This window comes from Fukomys damarensis, unplaced genomic scaffold (genome assembly GCF_012274545.1).
Source record: "Fukomys damarensis isolate Sample0158 unplaced genomic scaffold, DMR_v1.0_HiC HiC_scaffold_16, whole genome shotgun sequence".
NCBI classification, from domain to species: domain Eukaryota; kingdom Metazoa; phylum Chordata; class Mammalia; order Rodentia; family Bathyergidae; genus Fukomys; species Fukomys damarensis.
The window spans coordinates 132,430,566-132,448,002 of NW_022900928.1; the positions used below are offsets into that span (position 1 = coordinate 132,430,566).

At 52.9% G+C, this 17,437-nt stretch overlaps 1 protein-coding gene across 8 annotated transcripts in view; it reads left to right on the forward strand.

Annotated features, from left to right (window-relative positions):
• Agap1 (ArfGAP with GTPase domain, ankyrin repeat and PH domain 1) overlaps positions 1-17,437 on the forward strand; it is a 468,989-nt gene that overhangs the window by 398,768 nt on the left and 52,784 nt on the right. For all 8 annotated transcript variants that reach the window (XM_033764720.1, XM_033764715.1, XM_033764721.1 and 5 more), the window contains 2 exons: positions 12,081-12,235; positions 14,836-14,926. In XM_033764720.1, the coding sequence (XP_033620611.1) occupies positions 12,081-12,235; positions 14,836-14,926 (246 nt within the window). The remainder of the gene's footprint in view (positions 1-12,080; positions 12,236-14,835; positions 14,927-17,437) is intronic.

Consider the following 17,437-nt stretch of genomic DNA (forward strand, 5'->3'; position numbering starts at 1 on the left):
GACACTAAATGTGCCGTCCTGAAATGCAGCATTTTTGTGAATACTCCACTTCAGTAATTTATTCAGAGGTTCCCAGTAAACACCGTCAATATCAGGTGGACACCAGTCAAGTTCCCTACAGATCATTGGAACTTGAATTTCAGTAATGAGGAGGTGAGAAAGGCCCACAGAAGCTGGAGTGTGGCTCAGATACTCGCAGACCCTCCAGGGGACACAGATCCCGAGTGACAGGGCCACGGTGTGAGGCCCATGGTCTCTCAGAAGCCCCTTTTCTTCTGTGTCCTCTTTGCTCTGCCTCTGGACTACATTCTCTCATTTAACCGTCACAGTCCCCCGCCAGGTAGAGATTATCTCACAAGCAGAAAGTCTGGTGATTTTTTTATAAAACTTGCTAACACGCTCTGGACACAGGACCTACACCCAGATCTCTCTGTTCTGGGTCCTCCTCCCAGATCCCCACAGGAGGGGAGATGGCTGGGTATCAGGAGTGGCTGAAAACAAACTAATGTCATGAGGAAATTCCACAGAAAGATTAGAAAACAATCATTGTTTCAAATCTTCATTGTCTTTTGAGAATTGAACTCTTTCTCAAGATGGATAAAATTTAATTTCCCTCATAGGAATAGGACTTTCGTCATTGTATCTCAGAAGCCTGTGATGTGGGGATAGAGGTGCATTCATGATGGGAATCTCCACTTAGCAGCTGCCTCCCCACCCAAGAAGAACAAAGAAATGACCGTCAGGTGCCCAGGGCTAGACCTGGGAATGTTCAGCTCTGTAGCTAGCACCACAAACTGGACTGGTACCAAGAGAACTGTGTAGGAGTGAGAATCATTGTGCAGAAGAAAAGTCTGGGTGGGAGCAGCTGCTGGGTCTCATCAGCATCTTCCTCAAGGGCAGGATGACATCTTGGGGGAACTCATCTTCTCTCAGGCTCCCAGAAGCAGGCAGAAAAAACCAGCTACTAGGATGGAGTAGGTGGACAGGCTCTCTCCCAAGGGCGCTTGAAATTGTTCTGGTGGGAGAAAAGTACTTGCCCGGATAAAGAATGATAGGTAAAGAGATCCTGGGTGTTGGGTGCAAGTCTCCTAGACCTGTCCCCACATTCCACGGGCTGCCCTGCCTTTCACAGACAGTGAAGTGAATACCTGAACACAGTCCGCTCACACTGTAGGTGGCCTTCAACCCAGGGACCATCCAGGCTCTGTGTTGATCTGATGTCCCACACTGACCTCCTTGCTCTGTTGTATCTGAAAAGTGCCATTTCTGTGGGTTCGGAACATGCTCCAGACAGCCCATGGGGAGCCCCTGCTCTGGGCACGCTCTACATTATATGCGCCTTCCCCGCAGAGTTTCCCAGCAGCCCCTGGTGGGGTCAGGCAGTCTCCCTTTGGAGGATATCACCCCACAGATGGAGCTCAAAGCCTTAGGTCTGTGTCAAGCCCCACGCCTACCTCCTTCCTGGAGCGAGGGAAGAGAGAAGGTCACAGATCCTCTGAGCAAGGCTGAGGAGGCCTGTCCTGCATGTGCCCACCACCGTCAGCCTGAGATTTCACAGAGCTCAGTCGCACTACCCACGCACACTCAAGGCCTGGTGTCTGTCAAGGCTAAGGAGTCTCCTTAGAGCTGTCTGCCCCTGCTGGGGTCCTCATCCTCTGGGCCAGTACCTGAGCACGCGCAAGGAGAAGATGCCACACTCACTGCCCAAAGAGCACGCTGAGAGATGAGGGAGACACATTCCGAAAGAAGCTCTGGGGATTCAGTGGGGTGCAGAGCTGCCTTTGATTAAGGGGTCAGAAACGATGTCCCATCTGTGGGGGTATCACACTAAGTACTGGACACCCCCAGTATAAAGGAAAAGAGGTTTATTTGGCTCACAGTTACAAAGGATGCAGTGCATGGTCAAGCCAGGCACATCAAGATGGAAAACGTGCTGGACCAAAGCTGCTTGGTTCATGGTCGCCCAGAAGCAGAGCAGGGAGTGCCAGAGAGGAAGGGGCCAGGGACTAGGCATGGACCCTAAAGTCACAGCTCCATGGCCCACTCAGGAACACCCAGAAGTGAGCTTTCCTAACCCACTGAGCAGCTCCCATGCCAGTCAGGTGGACCCTCAAGCTTAACAGTCCCCATGGGGCTTCATAGGAGCCATGGCCACTGCCGCACAGGAACGAAGCGATTCCCAGAATCCTGTCACGGAACCATCCAGCACCATGGGGAGAGAGGTTGTATCCACTCCATTTTATAAGAAAAAGCTGTGGCCAGAAGAAGGACATGTTGGCACACAGAGACTGGTAGGCATCATGCGTTCCACGTGGGAGCAGCAGTCTGCACCTGGGCTGCTTGGTAAAGAGGTGCAAATACCTCTTCATGGCCCTGGCGGGGACCAGGCAATCTGCAGGCAGCTGTTGTTCCCACAGAGGTGGAAGGTTGCCTGCCCCCCCACAGTCACCTTACCATGCCAGAGTGCTGGGCCTGCCTCAGAAAGTGGGGCTCACTTCTCCCTGTGCCTGGGCACCCAAGGCAGTCCCTGAGAAGAGCAGGATGTATCTGAGTCCTTTTCCTGAGGACTGCCTGCACCATCGGAATGGAGTCCCCAGCATCTTCCCCCACCACCTTCCGGTCCGCCAGCTTAGAAATTGTGCAAGCGGTGTGTTTGTAAGAGGTGGTGGCCAGCGGTTTCTGTCCCAGGCTCTTGAGCCAGGTGGTCTTGCTGGGGTCCCACTTCAGCACTTTCTACCTCTAACCTCTGGGCCATTGATGTGTCCCCCATGTGCCCTGGTTTCCCTGCTTGTGCACAGGGGTGATGGTGCCTGGTGCACCAGGTGAGAATTTGGGGCCAGGGTTTGATTCGCCTGGAAATGTGCAGTGCCCACGGGGCGTTCTCAGAACACACGCACCCCTCCGGGCCCTGCGTGGTATCAAGAGTGCTTCTCTCCAGGACCCCAGATTCACTGATATTTAAAGAAAATTTGAATGGCTGGACCTTATTTTCTTGCATAGCAAGGAGCAGAAACTGGAAAAGAAAGGTGGCTACTTAAAAATGTAAGTGAAGAAGCTTCCTACACCTACCCTTCCCAGTTTTACGTGGTCGCCTTCCAAAGAATTAGCCCTTACAGAAAGTTGGGGGAAAGCCGGAAGTTTGGAGCCAAAGCTACCTGACTTGGGCCTCACTCTGCCCCTTCCCAGTCAGTTTGGCAGCTCCAGCATCTGCCCTCCCTGTCTGCTTCTCACTCTAGCGTGGAGACGGTCAGACCTGGCTGGAGGGGCAGCTGGGCACCTGGAGAGGCTGACAACAATGGTTGCTATTGAATTGCGATATAAACGTAGCTAGTGGCAAAAGAACTCAAAGACTTCATGAGACTATCTGGAACCATTTTGCATCCCTTGTAATGGGTCGGCTCGGGATGGAATCTGCCAGAGGCACCACTTGCGGGTGGTGAATGGCGCTGACGTGGATAAATCCTGATTCGAGAAAACCCTTAAATGGGAAGCAGCTCCAGAGCTGAGTTTCAGGGCAGAGAAGCGAGAGATTTTTCAAGCCCATCTTTTGGAAGAAGGGCGATGTTGAGGGTCACCTGGCATGAGCACCCCTGGGAAGTACTCGTGGGGCTCGGACAGCAGGTACCCACAAGGAGCCACCTTGGCCAGCCTGCACCAGTGGTCACCTGTCCCTGCAGCTGGCACCCAGGGGACCCCTACAGAGTGAAGGTGTGTCAGCCGGAAGACAAGCACTGCGTAGTCACTGGGATGGTGACAGCACATGCCTCTAGGCTTCTCTTCCAGACCACAGTGGGGCCTTCATCTTTCCTGGGAGCCCGCTGCACCCCAAAATGTCATCAGATACAGATTGGTATCTCTTCAGGATCCTTGCCTTAGATGCTGTCCTTGCTTTTGGCACTGTGTGGCAGCCTTGAGGCCCAGAAGCCAAAGCTTCAGGCTGCTCTCCGAGCTCTTTATAAAGTGTTTGGATAATAAAACCCTCACCAGGGATTCATTTCCTCCCAGACTTAATCATGTCCTCCTCCCCAGTAAAACCACAGTGCAACACCTCCGTTAGACTCTGGCGGCTAAAAAAAGGTGTTCACCAAAAGCAGAGTGTCCAGGGCTGGGGATGTAGCTCATGCCTGCTGGGTAAGCGCAGAGTCCTGAGTTCGATCCCTGGTACAGACCAAAAAAAAAAAAAAAGGCAGAGTTTCCAATATTATTTTCCCAAGACTCTTGAGCTATATGCCTAGTGCATACAAACAGTAATCTTTCTGCTTAAATTCAACAACCTCTCAAGGAAGTGCTGTTAACATTTTCCCCCCAAAGGTCTTGATTCTGTGTAGCCCTGGACCATAATCATCAAATTTTCATTCATATGGATCTTTTCCTATGAAGAAATTAAAAGTTGACTTTGTAAAAAAAAGTTTATGTGTGTGCAAGTCATACTGGGGATCAAACTTAAGAGGTACTGAGCTGCATACCCAGCAGTGTGTGTGTGTGTGTGTGTGTGTGTGTGTGTGTGTGTGTGTGTGTGTGTGATGAGTGACAGCACTTCACTAAGTTGCTCAGACTTGGAATCCTCCTCTCAGACTTGGAATTCTCCTCTCGGCCTCCCTGAGTTCTTTGATTACGGCATGAGCCACTGTGCCCCGCAGCTTTTTTTATTGAGGTGGATTTGAGCTGCCATTTTAACCGTGTATGGTTTTCATCATAATTGTGTGAAATGTCTAAAGCACATACCTGTTTAATGTGTGCTTTTAAAGCAGAAATATTGAAGTATTTTACAAAATGTATAGTTCAAAAAATTAGCATAAAAGCCTGGGGCCATGTGTGACTTGGCCTCACATAGTCTCACAAGGCGCGGCATGGGAGAGACCGAGAGAGGTCCCCAAATAGCAAACACATTCCATTTTCCTTTCCAGCTCAGAGCAAGAACAGTAGCTGTAGAGAGAATGGGGTGGGAGGGGGGTTCTGCAGCTGGACTGGGTTCAGGAACACCAAGGAAGGTCCGACCTTAGGAAAGAAAGAAGGACAGCATGCTCTGGGCAACCCCGGCCCAGCCTGGTGCCTCTCTTGAAGCTAAGGCTGAGCTCAAGAACATGGCATGGGCACCAGCCAGGAAGCAGCAGAGAGGGAGCGGGACCCCTAGCAGGTGCCCCAGGTCAGGCGGAAGCTTAGAGAATCCCATTGTGACTGCTTAGTGATGCATTTTTTTAACAACTGCTTGGCCACAGGTAGAGTGAGCATCCATGTATTAATCAGGGGTGTTGTTCCCTCGGACACAGGCCCAGCTCTCCTAGGGCAGAAGTCTTGGTGGATGGGGCCGTCCTTTTCCTGTGGGCCTTGTCCTTTCGTAGTTGGCTCATCCTGCAGTGGCGCCCATCCAGAGGTCTCCAGGCTGGCCCAGTCCAGGGCCTGTCTCGGCTCCGTCTGCTGGGAACATGCGTCCTCCACACCGAGCATTGGCATCTCCATAGTGGGCTCGATAGCACATTTCATTGTCGCCTACGTTCGTCATGAATGGCGTCAGGAAGGACACTCGGCCTTGTTGGGGGAACACTGACTGGGCCTTGGGTGGGGTCGAGACCGCAGGGGCCCTGGAACAGCACCTCGTTCTGCAGGATGCACCCATGGGTGCAGGAGGAGCAGACACACGGTGCTGAGCCATTAACGTAGCAGTGGGAGACCAGAATGGAGTTCACCTTGGCCTTGGGAAGAGCCCCAGCCATCACCCCTTCTTGGATCCCTCCCAGTAATCACACACAGGTCTGCACCGTCCATCTCGCTGCCCTCGCCTGTCCCCCAAGCTCCTCCTCGTCTGTGCCCCTTTTAGAATCAGCCCCACGCGGAGAACCGTTCTCAGCCGCTTCAGCCTTTTAACCCTTTGCCTGCTAGGAGCCCACAAAAATAATTGATGACTGATTGGCCCATTAACCTTTAAGGAAAAAAAAAGTTTGACAGCCTGACTTGTGTAATGAGGAGGGATTCCTTGTGAAATCAGTCTGATGGCGGAGATGCCTGCCCCTGAGGAGGCAGGATTAGCCCCCCGGGGCCTCGTCTGCATAGAAACTGGACGCAATTAGTGTAATATCCGGTGTTATTAATGTCGTTGGGGATAATTGGGCGGGTTGGTTTCGACAGGTTCATGGTGCTAAAATACTATTATAGTGGACCTTTCCACAGCCAACTGTTAAACACGGAAAATTGTTTAAGTCCCTGTGAGCCCAATCACAAGACTTCATTAAACAGCGGAGCTCCAGAATGTCACACCAAGGAACAACACACCAACTGGCACTTCCGGCTCGGGCTGCTGGTTTGACTTTTCACAACTGGTGAGTGTCTTCAGCTGTCTGTGCGTGAATCTCCAACCAAGAGCACACTTTTCACTTGCACGCCAGCCGAGCTCTGCGTCTACAGCGAAGAGGAGCCACTGCGGTTGTCACCAGTGCTGGGCTTGAATCTGTGCAATGACTCCACCCACAACAAGGCCTAGGAACAGAGCATCCTCGCTGCTGAGCGCTCGTTCTTCACATTGTCCAAGAGGGCAGCAGGGACATTGCGCTCAACTCTGTCTCGCTGACCAATCAGCCTCACCATGCAGACTGAGCTAGCTCTCATTTTTCATCTGGTTGCTGATACCTCAGACATTGTCCCGATGTCACCTCACAACGTGGTGTAGTCCTTTGGGGCCCTCGGGGAGCTGAGCCAAGCTGTGTCACCTGACAAAACTTCCTGAGACATTAGGAGGAACACGGGTCCAAAGATCTCTCACTGTTTACTGTCACCCTGTGACAGTGTGAATGAGGATGCAGATCGAACCAGAGAGGTAGATGAGTCAGGCGAGCACAGCGCCTGGGGGCACCTGCCAGCGCGAATCTTTCTCTGTTGACTTGGGATTGGCTTTCAGAGAGGCAGAAACCCACTCAAAGGGGTGTGGGCTAAAGGGGCCAAGTAGATCACCACCCGTGACCAGCCATAGGGCAGGCCAGTAAAACTGGTGCAGGCCCTGGAAGGCATCAGGCTCCCTGGTGTATCCCACCCCTGGCTTCCTTCTGCAGGTTGGCAGCAACCTTACCTGTCTAGGGGTAGGAGCCTGAGACCAAGGATTTTCCTCCCGTGGATGCACAAAGGCACCTGTGTTTGTGAGATGAGCGCCTGGGGAAGGGGCTCTGCACGCCCCGCTCTGATACAAAAGGCTGACACTTGTGCCACACACCCCTCCTTGCGCTGATCAGAGCACCCCAGAGCATTACACACTGATTACCGCAGAATCCAGAGGACCAGCCATCCTCCCATGCTGACCAGACACCGGCCAGGGAGCCAGACACCCACAAAGGCTGCCAGAGTCCCCAGCTGTAACCACAGCACCCACAAGCCACATCCCAGAAGCCAGGACGACCCCAGGGGAGGCGCATTCTGACAGCCAGCCACACGCTGCCCTCCAGCCTGAGGTGAGGGGAACCTGGCGGGATCCAGAGAAACAGCACACCAGGGACTTCGGGGGAGGCTGCTCCTTGGGGACCCAGCTGTCTTCCTCACCCAGCGTGCAGTCAGCCGAAATAGCAAAGAAGAAATAGAGTGTCCGCTCCCCCCGGACACCCTAGGGGCTCCCTTCTTGGTGTCCATTTGTTTTTTGGGGTTTTTTTGTTTTTTTTTTTTTAGTGGAGAAGGAATACTGCGTAGCATTTAAGATCGGAAAATTACCGGAAAAGGAGATGCCCCCAAGTCCCGGCATTGTTCGTGCCGAGCCCAGCAGCGCTGTTCTTGCATTTGTTCGTCCATGTGAAAATGGACCACCCTGTGGAGACCCTGCGCTGTGTATGGTGTCAGACAGGCGATTGCTTTGTGATTCTTGTCACTTTGTCACTTGAGTCTTGAGAGGCAGATGTTCTTCAGTTCTAAACTAAACTGTGGGCCTTCACATCTTACCCTCAAAACGTCTCTGAAGACGGCACTCTAGAAGATGTGAGACTTGGGAAAACCTGGGCCCCATGGCCCATGGTGCAGGGGTGTCCATGAGGCTCTGTGTTCCAGTTCTCAGCCTCGCTCAGGAGCAGGGTGTCCCAGCTCTCCCGGAGCTGTTGCTGGGTCCCAAAGGGACAAAACGGGGGGGTGGGGCTGTCTTCTGTCTCTAGACCGTTCACTTAAAAGTCCCCAACAACCTGTTCATCAGTATTTTATTCATGGTGTTCAGACCTATCCTGTAACCACAGGGCCTTTGTGCCTGCTTCATACACACCCACACAGTGATCACAGTGAATCCTAAAATTGCTGTCGTGGCACACTTTGGCCCAAGTATCTTGCAGCTGTGGATTCTGTCCTCATTTGTATCTTCATTATTTTTCTAATTTGGCTTTTTCCAGCTCTGCCATCATCCCAGGATTTCCCCTCAAAAAGAAAGTAGTCTCAGATGAGTCTGGTCCTGAGGGTTTGCGTAGTTGGCTCTTACCTAGGATGTGCAACGTAGTCGTGCACTGTAGGGTCATCAGGGCCCGCTACTTGCTGACCTTCAGCTGGACTTCAGGGCTTCAGTGTCCATCAGCCCCTCCCTCCCTGGTGCCTTCTAGGCATCGCAGCATGCAATTGAGTGTCTTTATCTGAAGTGCTGGAGACCAGAAGTGTTTTGGCTTTGGGAGGTTTTTGGACTTGGGGATATTTGCATACATTTTAGTGGTTGAGCATCTGAAGTGCCCACCTGTAGCACAAAGATTTTGGATTTCAGAGTCTTGCAAGTTTTGGGTTTTCAGATTACAATTGTTCGACCTTTCGTTGGCCACAGTGGTCCATCTGTGGGGTCTCCATCATGTCTTTCGTCATGGATTGACTCCTGGGCCCCAAGGAAATACAGACAGAACCTGAGTCTTTGAGGGCATCCCCGGCCTCATACAGCCCAGGAGTGAGGGCAGGGCCACTGGTAGCTTCATGGTGTGGATTAGCTCACTTTGAGCTTTGCTACCCAACCAAAATTCCACCCTTTAAGTTGGATAAGAGACTGTGTGTCTCCCTTCCAAAACATTGAGAAGAATGTTGAACAGGGCAGGATGCAGGAGTCCCATGGTAGGCCCTGTGACCATCCCCAGGACCCTCCCAGTGGAATCTCCCAAAGTGTTGTCCAGCCCTGGAGCACAACCACCTTCCTTTTGCTGACCCCCAACACATGCGACCTGCACATCCAAGTGAGCACTGGAGGTGACAGAGCATTGCAGAAGACCAAGGAGGCAAAGGGTACAAGGTGGTGGCTCCCCTCAGCAGAGTTAGGGGCTATGAGGAAGAAGACCAAGCACAGGGCGGCCCCGGCTGGGCATTCACCTGTGATCCGAAAAGGCGATGTTTCAGTAGGACAGACAACTGGGAGCTGGATGGAGAGAGAGCGCTGGACAGGCGTGTGCACAAATGTGTGGCACAGCTCTGTGCCAGCAATGAGGAGGAGTCTAGAGGGCAGAGTGAAAGAGCCTGCAGGGTGGGTGTCCCCGGCGGAGGTCCATGCATAGGAGGGGTCATCCGCTTTGGGGTAGAGGAAGTCATTGCTAAATCCGGGTCCCCAGGAAGGGACAGGCGATCCGATAAAGGAAGCAGGAGGAAGGGGGGAGGAAATGGACCAGAGACTTCCAGGAGAGGCAGAAATGTTTAGTGACCCAGAAATGACTAGAAAGGAAACTGTCCAGGGTCAGTAGAAGAGCAGTGGTGGGGGACAGATTTGCAAGGCAAGTCAGAGCGACAGGAATGGACAGGTACTGTAGGGCACGTGGTCAGAAACTTGCAAGAAATAGGTCCTCATGTTCCTGTGAGCGTCTAGCGCTGTTTCCTGAGTTGATTTCCCATGCATAGGTACATTTTGTTTACATAAGTATTGGGGCAAGGCTGAACCGTACTGTAGCAGTCTCCCTGGAAAGTTTTGTCTTCGCGTGAAGTATTGAAGGTATTAGAGCAGAGCCACTGCTTTACATGACTCAAATCACGTAGCTGTTCCCGGCACATCTCACCAGCTCTCTGCTGTGCTCATCACGTGGTGTTTGGTCCTGTGTGCATGTGTGTGTGTGTGTGTGTGTGCGCAGACACACATAGAAAGCCCATTCTGCCTCCTGCCCTACTCCCAACCTGGCAGCTGGCGGGGCAGCGGGAAGGCAGCTGGGAGCCAGTGCCGAAGCGCCACACCTACACCCAGCCAGTCCAGCTCTGCCTCTGCATCCTCAAAACGTAGCTCTTGCTTCCAGCAAGAAACTCACAACACAGAAGCTCTGTGACATTCAGTGTGCAGGCAGCTAACTGGGAAGCTCATGGTTGTAATTTTTTCACATGACAACCCAATAAATCCTGATCGCAGGGAGTTTTTATGTGAGCATTTGAATTTCACAGATTTAAGAAGGTACCCGGCTATTTGGTAGAGCTCCTAATGAACAGTTGCCACGGTCCACCCATGAATTACCAAGTTTTCTTTCTGGCCTGTGAATTATGTGGCTCTTTCCTCACCCTACCTGTCAGTTCACTGGGAGAACTTTGCATAAGATACATGTATTGGGGTACTGTCATGCAAGAATCTGTGTGGAAAAGGTTGTAATTCATGGAATTAGGAAATAAAAACCCAAGGATCAAGAGGCCACCCCTTTTAGAACCCACAGATGTGGTGATTCAGCCAGTAGTAGGAGGCTGTAGGTCTCCTGGGCCGCCCCTGCACAGTGAGTCCCAGTGTGGTCTCCCTCTGCATGAACACGGGGGTGGCTTGTTTTTCAAATCCAAAGGTAATAAATGGGAGTGAAGCTCCTGATAAATCTCTTGCTTCTGAATTCTGGTCACTAGGTCTACAGAAATCAGAAAGCTAAGGGACTGATAGAGCAGGGAAACTCGCCTTTGTTACCCTAAGGGAGCCAAGGACTCCCCAAGTCTCCTGTCTCCCGGGGAGCTCCAGCCCCTCTCTGATCCTTGCAGGGGGTCAGAAGCTTCACCTGCCAGAGTCCCGGCCCGGCCCCACCAGGCCCCAGACCTCGCCCCTGCCACAGCACCTTTGAACCTTTGGAGGAGTCACACATGGGCCGTTGAGAGCCAGGGGAGGCCTAGACCAGGAGGACAGCATCTCAGCCACAGGAAGTGGCCACTTTGTTTCCTGAGGCTCAAGGGAACAGGGAAGGAACAGCTGCTGTGGCTCCCGAGACAGCAAGCGGGAGGTGGCACCAGGTTGCAAGTGAATCCAGAGCTGCAGAGCACCTGGTGAAGCAGGTTGAGGGTGAGAAATTGGGCTTGGCAGTGGGGCCAGAGGGGCCGAGAGCCTGGAGATTGGAGGTATTTCAGTCACAGGCAGCAGCCGAGCAGTGGTGCCTGTATAAGGTGACAGTAGGTAGCTAAACACCTGCTCCCCAAGCAGTTGTCACGCTGCTAGTGAGTCCTGGCCCGTGAGATTGCGCTCCAGTGAGACCTGGTACCAAGAGCCATCCCTGGTTTCCTGCTGGCTGGTTGTCACTGGTCCCAGCTCAGGCTGGGCCGGTGCTAGCAGTAAAAGGGCCACAAGTCCTCGTGGGAGGGCTGCCACGGGCCACAGCCGTGCCCACATGTGTTCGCACAGTGCGTCTCTCTCACAGGGAGCGAAGTGGACTTGGGCTTCAGCTGGGCACACAGTGTGGGGCGTAGACTTGGTCCCTCCCTCCTCCCTCCCTGGCCCAGCTCTGTGTCCTGGGTGCCTGCAAATTTCAGCTGAGGCCCTTCCAAGTTGAGCCGCCCCGGAAAGCTAGTCCCACCTCACCAGGCCCTCGCCTTCCAGCCTGCCTTTGCTGGGCTTGACCTGGACCTGTGCCCACCTTTCCTCCTTCAGACGCGGAGGGCAGCAGTGAGCTACCGGCTGACTTCCCTGAGTTGCTTGGCCTGTGCCCAGCACGTGCACTGACATTGCCTACTGGGCTGTCATTTTTCCCTGTCCCCGAGGATTGGCCAAACCTCAGCTGAGCCCACTGCTTTAGGAAGCACGTCCAGAATGCTCGGTGCGTGCGGGCCCAGAGCTCCGCCGCCATAGTGGCTGGGTCCCGTGGGAGCCGTTGAACCCGGGCCTGGCAGATGCACTGCCGGCTCATGAAGGTAAGTGCTTCGTCCCCGCCACTGTGTTTCAGAACAAGAAGAAAACTTTGAGTTCATCATTGTATCCCTCACTGGCCAGACGTGGCACTTTGAAGCTACCACATACGAAGAGCGAGATGCGTGGGTCCAAGCCATCGAGAGCCAGATCCTCGCCAGCCTGCAGTCCTGCGAGAGCGGCAAGAATAAGGTAAGGCCCTCAGCAGCCTCCCCTGAAATCAAGGCCACTGATCAACCCTTAAGGGGGAAGAAGGCCCAGAGCGATTACCCAGGGAGGACAGAAGCTGCGGACACCAAGACTGGGCCTTCTCTCTGAGCAGAAAACTCAATAATCGTAAAGATTGAAGCACCCCTGTCTGTCTGCGTCGTACACCGTGCCCAGATGTCCTCACTTGACCACCTTATGTGGCGGGACATCTGGTGCTAAGTCTTTATCCACTAAATCCCACATCACAAGTGCTGGCGTTGTATTACAGGGGCAGGTGAACGGCTTCTGTGTCCACGTTTACGTTTTGTTGTTGTTATTTTGGGGGGCAGAATGAATCAGAAAAGAAGGGACAGGAACTTAGAAGATGCAGCGTTCTGTTCTCATCAGTGTCCGAAATGCAGGCCCAACTTGGAGAAGCCACTCTGGTTGGGGGAGAGAAATGAAAAGGAGCAGCATGGATAACAGCATGCAGGGAGTTTGGGAAGAGAAGCTCCAGATGAAGAAGATATGTGTGTGTGTGTGTGTGTGTGTGTGTGTGTGTGTGTGTATGTTATTCAGTAACTAAAGGTGATTAAATGTTTTAGAGTTGTTTGGCAGAAATTATGTACCTCGGCCTGTATTTCCTAGGCTACTGCTTAGTTAAGTGAGATTTTTTTCTGTTGAAGTTATTTTTTCCATAGAGTTCCTTCACTTTTACTGTTTTGATGCTTGAATGTTTTAAACCCCTTTGCTGGGACATTTAGACTTCACAGCGGGCGTTTTGAGTTGTTCAAACCGATCAACTAGAACCTGAGAGAAAGGACATTGCCCACCACCCTGCTATTATTTGTAACCATTTAAAGAAATTTCTGCTGGTCATTTATGACCAGCTTTGTCATTAAGAAGAGATTCTGTCTTTCAGGAAGAAAGACTGTCTTATTTTATTGCCCTCTTTAACCAGAGTAAACCAGACCGTAGTCATTATTATTATAATGTAATTTGCTTCCTTTTGGAAGATGTTTCACACCCAAGGTGGGAACAATCGCTGTCTTTTATTCTGAGCGCTCTGGGTCCCTGGGCCACATCTACCTGTAGCCACACAGTCACCCCCTCAGGGAACACAGGAAGCCTTTGGTGTCTTCATCAGGAGAGAGCCGCAGAATATGTCCAGCACCAGGAACAGGGACCTAATATGGGAGCGGAAGGGAGGGAAATGTGCCTGTGGGTACTTCAGGGTGACATAGAGGACAGACAGACCGACCATTAGAGTTACACAGCCACAAAGAAGAAACCAGGCAGGCAGTTTACTGTTCCATAGCGAGCCATTCATTGTTTTACATCCAAGAGTTTGACATGAAGTGGTCAAAAGTCTGAAAAATTCCTACTCCGAATATCTAGTTTATTCTATGTGTCTCCCTGAAATTGATCGATTTTTGCTTTAACCAGAATATCAAAGGCATATTTAATAAGTCAGCCTTAAAAATCCCACCTGTCCTTTGTACCTAGCACCTCCCCTTCCAGGAGTTCATCCCTAGCAAATAACCATGAAGGTGCATGAAGATGCAACTCTAAGCACGGTCTTTATGGCCCTGTTTAGGACAGAGGAAAATCGGAGCAACTGAAATATCTACCAAAGAGAACTTGATAAATAAGTCAGTCCTCAGAGAGTGCAGTTCTGTGCAGCCATTGAAAATGATGATATCTGAGTTTAAGTCAAGGCACTGAAGGACAAACGGATGACGTTAGGCTAAAAGTAAAAAGGCAGGTTCCAAAGCAGCAGATGCTGTGCTGCCTCAGAGTACACACCTGTACACAGGTGTGCTTAGAAGAAAGCTCAGAGGAGCAGACAGCAAAATGTCAGTAATTCAGTATGGTGACCGTACGTCCTTCTCCCTCTCTGCAGTTTCCAAACTTACTACAGTGAGCGTGTATCTTTAAAATCCCTTCCAAAGAGAAGCATCAAGTACTGTATAAGTTTAAGAAGAAATGCCCCCATGGGTGGAGGGTTTGGCTCAGTGGTTCTGCCGCCTGCCTCACAAGTGCAAGGACCTGAGTTTGATCCCCAGTACCAAAAAAAAAAAAAAGAGTAAATGCCCCCAAATGCACTCACATGCTTCTCTGCCCAGATGGGGGTCTGTGACTTTGTTACTGTCACCATCGAGAAATCCTCCCAGGGACAGCGAACCTCCCCACAGTAGCGTCCTGTTGCTGGGGCTTTCTCACGGGAACCGTAGGGCTGTGTCCCGCGGTGTGAGGAAGCCCTGCCTCTTGGCTCAAAGACAGATTTTTTTTTTACCCTCATTCTTTAATCTGTACCAAGTGCCAGTGGAGGTACATGAACCAGTACCTTCTGCAGGTGGCTGAGGCCACACAAACAGGGCCTTTCCTTTATTCTCCTGTTGGACACAGACCATCTCAGCTGGTAAATCCTGCGTGTGATGCCTCTCCCTCCCACACCTGCAGAGGAGCAGTGGCTTGCAGACTGGCCCTGTCCCATCCCTGTGCACCATCCACCTCTCCTGTCGTCCCCAGTGTGATCAGAAGGGGCGTTGGTTCCTCCCGGGCCACTCACGTGTCACCTTGTTCTCTTCCTCTGTGCCCAGTCCCGGTTGGCCAGCCAGAGTGAGGCCATGGCCCTGCAGTCCATCCGGAGCATCCGCGGGAACTCCCACTGTGTGGACTGCGACACCCAGAGTGAGTAGGGGACCCATGTAGGTGTGGACCCTCGTCTGTCTGTCTTGTGGTGGAGTAGGGTCCAGGGTGTTTTATTCCTGTCTGGGTTCTACTTTACACCACACCCACACACAGCCCTGCTGACAGGCTGTCCATTTCCCATACGCTGGGACAGAGCCCAGTGAGGGGAGGCCGGCGGGATGAGTTGTGGTCACCTGGGGCAGTGGGGAGCACCACCAGCTGCTCCAGGCAGACAGGAAGAGAGGAGCCACCCCTGAGAGGCCGCCCATTGGCAGGCCTGGGAGGGGAGCAGCAGGGCTGCCACAGGAGTCTCCTCCAAGCGGAAAGGGTTTTCTTCGGGCTCCTAAAGCTGCATCTTTTAAACATCTTCTTTGGTTTGGATTTTAAAATTTTAGTTTCAAATCATAAGGTGCAATGGAGCTAGAAAAGAGGAGCAATTATCCGAAGTGTTTTTTTATCAGAAAGTTTTCAAAGTAGGTTTGGCAGGCACAGGCCCTGAGACACGAGGCTATCGGTTAAGGCAACGTTGCCGCTGTTTCTCACATGCAGCTGAAGACCCCTCACCAGGGCCAAGTCTACAGGTCCCAGGGAACTCGGCCTGTGGTGCCCTGGAGTCACCAGTCCTTTTGGAGGCAAGGCAGGCGTGGGGTTTGGGGTGGGCAGGGAGCCTGGGGGCCCAGTTTGTGTCTCTCGAGGCCACCGAGCAGGTGGATAGGGGACAGGATAAAAGCAGAGTCAGACAGTTGGGGAGGAAGGGAGGCCCGCAGGCCTCCTGTTACACCTTCACCAGCTTGCTGAGTTCTCCCACAGGCCGAGATGCTCTGGGGTCTGAGGTGTAGCACAGAAGGAGACAGTACCTCAGCAGAGACGGGGTCTGGGGGCACTTTGGGGGGCTTGGCTTTCTGAGACAGTCTCCCTGTCCAGTCCAGGCTGACCTTGAACTCTTAACCATTTTACCTCAGCACCCCAGCCCCAGGATTACAAACGTTCTACCCACATGCCAGCTTCCACAAGAGCTTTCTTTATTTTTAATAAAAACCCTCTACTCGGGTGCAGGTGCTGGGAAACCTAGGTGAAATGTGGGTGCCTTGGGAAAGTGGGTGCCCTGCAGGCAGGGGCCCTGGCTTTGGTGATGTTTCTTGGGGCTGTCTCTAGGGCCCCGAGGCAGAAGCAGCCCAGGTGCCTACAGCTGCAGGGCAGTGGGGAGTCCGCTGGTGCAGGGATGACACCGCTTCTCTTGGGGACTCTAGGTGGCGACACTTAGGTTTGGGGACCTTTGTATGACACAGGATTTGGAGCCATGGAAACGCCCTGCTCCCAGGGCTCCTGCCAGTTTCATCCCAGACCAGCAGGAGGCGCCTCCTCTGTCTGCACTCTTGTCCCAGAGCACACGCTGGGTGGGTTTCCTCTGCTTTGGGGGTGCTTGTCTGTAAGGGGGTCTAGAAGCCAGTGAATTGGGAAACACAGCCCTGTCCACCACCTAGGGGGTCTCAGCCTCAGCAGAAGCAGTGCTGTGCGGAGGTGGGTGAAGGAGCCAGGTGGGTTCTGAGTTGTGGTGTGAGCAGGCCGGCCGCCTCTCATGGTTGTGACTGGGAAGTGGTGGGGGTGGCGGGGGGAGTGCACAGCTGAAACTGCGAGCAGAAGCTGCAGCCCTCCCTTGACGGTGGGTCCAAGAAGCAAGGGTCGGTCAGGCACAGTGGGGCACACAGCTGTAATCCCAGCATCTGGGAGGCTGCAGCAGGTGGGTGGAAAGTTGAAACCTGGCCTGGGCATCTTAGCAATTTAACAAGACTCCAAAAATGTAAAGGAGGTCTGCGATATAGTTCACTGTGAAGGTTCAAACTCCAGAACTGTGGAAAGAAAGGAAGAGAAGGCAGAGTCGGATTCGAGAGTGTTCGGGAACCCTGTGGTCAGCTATGAGTATGGCGAAGATCAGGGGTGACTCCCAGGCCCTGCTGCGATGGCTGGGCCAGTCCTGGGCACTTAGCTGGGTAGAGAGGACACTGTTGGCAGACAGGCACCTGCAGGACGTCCTGATGGACACTGGTAGCTCGGGAGTAAGCAGGGGTGCTGCAAGCAGCTGCTACCTTCCAGGGAACACATGGGTGGGAAGAGCGTGGAGTAGGAGAGGAGCCTGCAGCACCCCGAGCAGAGGGGCGCATACAGGAGGAAGCCCTGGAAAAGGTGGAGAAGAGTCCCAAGAAGGACCGGTGGGGCCAATCCAACCAGCAAGAGGGTGAGGGACACAGCCATGGCAGAGGCTGGTGGCTGTGGCAGCTGTTTCTCAGTGGGCAGGGGCGGTAAAGGCTGGGTTGTAGAGGACAGAGGTGGCCCGGTAAGAGCGGGGCTGGGGAGCGAAGGTGGGTACTAGGCGAGCGCAGCCAGCGGGGAAGTTGTAGGAGCTGCTGCCAGGCTGTCCTCTCCCTAACAGCCCCCGGGGGGAAGTCTGACCTCCACCAGCCACTTCCCCTGGCCCTGAGCATTTCCTCTTCAGACTCTTGTTGGCATGGA